General features: G+C 37.7%; 1 protein-coding gene across 1 annotated transcript; it reads left to right on the top strand.

Annotated features, from left to right (window-relative positions):
* On the top strand, positions 391–3,762 carry LOC109823201 (AP2-like ethylene-responsive transcription factor PLT1). The gene is made up of 8 exons (XM_020389488.1): positions 391–710; positions 1,129–1,211; positions 1,395–1,403; positions 1,502–1,590; positions 1,712–1,785; positions 1,933–1,983; positions 2,449–2,525; positions 2,834–3,762. Exons 1-8 carry the CDS (start codon positions 391–393, stop codon positions 3,577–3,579), a joined length of 1,449 nt encoding a protein of 482 aa, XP_020245077.1. The 3' UTR covers positions 3,580–3,762.

Here is a 4,367-nt window from a genome sequence, read left to right as displayed (position 1 = left end):
GACGACGTCGCCTCCTTCGGCATCCTCGAAGCCTTCAATCCGTCTCAACACCATGCTCAAGGTACTAATCATCTATCTGAAAATACCCACAAAAAGAAAAAAAAAGAAAAAAAAGAGAACTCTTAAATTTGTTACAAATTTTATATTAAGTGCAGATTGGAGCATGAAGGGGACCTCCTCGGAGCTATCGATGCTTGTGGGCTCCAGCAGCAACAACCAAACCAATGACGAGCCGAGAGCTCGAGATTTCGCTATGGCGGTGTAGCCCACTTAGTAACAGCTGCACTATATATATCAACAGCAGGCAGCAGCAACGCCCGATGAGCTCTCATCACCGGTGGAGGTGCACCAGCCAGGCGCGCCGCACGAACAGGCGGAATCGGGTTATCGATGATCAACGACTGGCTGTTCGGAACCAGCCGGGCCAAATCAGCAAGACTGTTCAGCAGAATGGGGATTTGGCGGGAACCAGCAGTGCTCTGGTGGCTGGCTGCTGGAAACCCTCAGAGCCTGTCGCTTTCGATGAGACCCGGTCGCAGTCGAGCTCGCCGCTGCCGCTTGTGGCAGTGGCTGAGGGGATGGAGTGGCGGCAGAGGGCGGGAAGGGGATTGGCGGGGGCTTGATGCGCAGACAGGAGCGATTGAGGCAGTGCCGAGGAAATCCATTGATACCTTTGGTCAAAGGACTTCGATTTATCGAGGGGTGACGAGGTATAAATTAATCTACTAGTGCATAATCATCATCATCTTATGTAATCAAAGTGGCATTTTTTTGTTAAACTAATTAGATGTCATCTTTTAAACTGGAAGAAGAAAGAATTTCTAATTGATTGGTTTGTTTATTACATTTTTAAATTGAACTTCATATGCTTTTGTTTGAAAATGGGTTTTCTAATTTGGGAAAAGGTTCTCCTTACGTTTTTATTTGATTGATCCATATTTTATAACTCAATTTGCATTTCAAATGTGTTATGTGATACTATAAGTAATTAAAACATATCCATATAAGATTGATAGATTGATTTTTTGAATTGTACCCGAGTATGGTCACATCTTTGTTTCATTGTTTAAAAACTATGTATAAATTCCTTTTATGATCAACATTTTTTTTTTTTACATTTTTTCACAGGCATAGATGGACAGGGAGGTATGAGGCTCATCTATGGGATAATAGTTGCAGAAGAGAAGGGCAAACTAGAAAGGGTAGACAAGGTAAACAAATTTGTTAATAATCAACATTTATCTCTCCTTTTTTTGTCAAGAACTATAGGGATAATTTTAACTTATACACACAAATAGGAATTTACTTCTAGTGTTCAATTCATACTTTGAATTAACTTTTTCTTCCATTTTTGCATGTTATATATTGAAATGAATCTCTTCGGATTCGTTCAGTTTATTTAGGTAAGCTCAAGATGATGTTCTCCATCTCCCTATTGAAGCTTTTGTTCATGATTTTGAGGGAACTAATCATATATTTTATACTTAATCGATATAATCAGGTGGTTATGATAAAGAAGACAAGGCTGCTAGGGCTTATGATTTGGCTGCTCTTAAGTATTGGGGTACTACTACAACTACCAATTTCCCAGTATGTTTCTTTCTTACAATACCCTTCATTGTACAACATTAGAGCTTCGATTTTCTTTGCTTCTGCTTAATTTTGTTCATTGATATATTATTTTGCAACATGTGATATTGTTATCTATCAGATAAGCAACTATGAGAAAGAATTGGAGGAGATGAAACACATGACTAGGCAGGAGTATGTGGCATCGCTTCGAAGGTATATAGGACGTCATTGCTTTTTTGTGGAGATATTAAATGTGCATATATAATGATTGTTTTGACTGAAGTTAAATGGAGCATTTTCGGAAATAATATTTTGTTAGCTAGATCTTGATATGTATTGATTTGATTGCATCTTCTGCAGAAAGAGCAGTGGATTTTCTCGAGGAGCCTCTATATATCGAGGAGTAACAAGGTATATATCAGTTATTGCATCATAGGTTTACTTTTTCTTGAAATTTATTAAACCTGAAGCTTTTCTCTCACTATCTTTCCCTTTGGAGATTAAAGATTTTATGATCAAAATAAAAACTAGAGGTTACAAATACAACAAATTATCTCAGCTTCAACAAAAAAACTTTGTTCATGCCATCTAGAGTTTTATTTTTCACTCCATGCTTTCAATCCTGTTTAATCTAATTATTAGATTTCACTAAAAAGTATATAGCATAGTTTTCTCTATCTATATCTTTTGAATAGTGAATGACTTTTACCAATTGGTTTTATAATTTATTAATATCATGTAGAGACAATTAGAGGTAGGGTAGATCTTTAATTAAGTCTTCAATTCTTGCATGCCCTATCTCTTTATTTAAGTATAAATTTATTTAATATTTCTATCAAGTATAAAGGTTACATTCATTTAAATGGAGCATTGCAGACATCATCAGCATGGAAGGTGGCAAGCAAGAATAGGCAGAGTTGCAGGAAACAAGGATCTCTACTTGGGAACATTCAGTAAGCCCTTTGCCAACCTTTTCAATCATTTTTCACTTCATTAAAATCGATAATCATCACCAAGTGTTACAAGCAATTTTGCTTCTTTTAATCACCACCATTTGAGGAAAGTGACGATTAGCCCATATTCTTATAATAGTAAAAGAGCATGATACAGAAGATAACACTGTAATAAAACTTGATACCGAGAGGTGTACAAGAACATAGTGTTATAATTCCTGTCAAAATTTAAGAATTAGAGTTGTGCAAGTTTGGCTGAATTGTAGAAGTGTGGTTCGGTATAAATTATTAGCCATCTAATATTACAGGCACCCAAGAGGAAGCAGCCGAGGCCTACGACATTGCAGCCATAAAATTCCGCGGTCTGAATGCCGTCACAAACTTCGACATGAGCCGCTACGATGTCAACAGCATCCTTGAGAGCAGCACCCTTCCCATCGGTGGCGCAGCCAAGCGTCTCAAGGATGCCTCCTCCTCTGGCCACACCACTGACACACTGACAAATGGTCGAAACACGGATATCAATGCCCACATTGCCACCTCCCAACTCACCACCGTCGATGGAATAAACAGCTATAATTGGCCCACGATCGCCTTCCAACAAGCGCAAGCCCAACCTTACCATTATTCAAACTACGGCCAAGCCCAAGCTTGGTGCAAACAAGAACAAGACCTTCAACAGCTTCATCTGAACAACAATACACATAACTTCTTCCAACCATACAATTTGATGAGTACTATGGATTCTTCGTCGATGGAGCATAGTACTGGTTCGAACTCCGTTATGTACAACGGGAGTTACAATGGCGGGTATGTGATGCCGATAAGTACAATGGTGGTTGATCAAAGTAATGGGAATCAAGGAAGTAGTAGTTTTGGTGGGGAAAGTGAGAATATATTGGGAGTTAGCGACCCTTACAGTGGTGGTAGAAGTGTTTACTATCCAACAGGTGTTGTTAAGGATAACGGGAATTATGATCAAAATGGTTGGATGGCAAGAAGTAGTAGTAACAATGTTGGAGCTCCTCTCTTCACAGTGTGGAATGATGCTTAGGGTTTAGGGTTTTATGAGAGAGGAGGAAGCAGGAGGGATGGTGGTAATAGAGAAGGATATATATAGCTTAGCTCCTGATTTTGATTCCTTTGTAGTTTAAAGAAGTGAATTAGGTGTTTTTTTCTCCTTTTGTTTTCTTTGTATCCTGTTATTGATTACTGAATTCTAACATATCGGAGTTCATCTGAGGTTTTGTTGGTAATGGCTGTGAGGAGTTAGGAGATGATATTAGTCCTTGTTCTTCACTTGCTGTTAATTTTGGGGGACTTCAGATGACATGAATCCATATAGAAAGGAGCTTTGCAAATATAAATAACTTTATGAATTGTTGAAATGCAACATCTCTCTCTCTCTCTCTTCATGTGCGTGGTGTGTATTGCATGCATGATTTGCTTTTTTATGTTCCATTGATAAATTTTGTATGCAAACTTTGAGCATGCATTTGTTGAATCTTAGTTGATTATTCTATATTATGCCTTTATTTTGGTATTTAGAACTAAGTAAGAGATTTATTTCATTCATTGTCTTTAGCATGTGTTACACTTGCATATGTATATTTACGTAGATTAGTGTTACAATCAATGTTGCTTCCTTTGCACCTTATGGATCTTTATTATACTCCCATGCATGTGAGATTTACAAGTCAAACTCTGAGCTTTCAACAAGTGTGGATTTAAAAATTTGGTCTTCCGAACACAATTTCCATCTGAATGCTTGAAGAATAGAATACCTTTGGAATGTGAATTGGACAAAAGCTAGCTTAATTATAATATCCTCTGTTATCTTAT

This window comes from Asparagus officinalis, chromosome 9, assembly GCF_001876935.1.
Source record: "Asparagus officinalis chromosome 9, Aspof.V1, whole genome shotgun sequence".
In the NCBI taxonomy this organism is placed as follows: domain Eukaryota; kingdom Viridiplantae; phylum Streptophyta; class Magnoliopsida; order Asparagales; family Asparagaceae; genus Asparagus; species Asparagus officinalis.
The sequence above is the reverse complement of the archived record's forward strand: the minus strand, read 5'-3'. Positions and strand labels throughout refer to the sequence as shown.

What these genes read in the sequence shown, in the direction of transcription:
- LOC109823201 (XM_020389488.1), top strand. Translation starts at nt 391, where the DNA reads ATGATCAACGACTGGCTGTTCGGAACCAGCCGGGCCAAATCAGCAAGA. An exon ending in ATTTATCGAGGGGTGACGAG is followed by an intron (nt 711 to 1,128) that starts GTATAAATTAAT and finishes ATTTTTTCACAG; the next exon opens with GCATAGATGGACAGGGAGGT. An exon ending in CTACAACTACCAATTTCCCA is followed by an intron (nt 1,591 to 1,711) that starts GTATGTTTCTTT and finishes GTTATCTATCAG; the next exon opens with ATAAGCAACTATGAGAAAGA.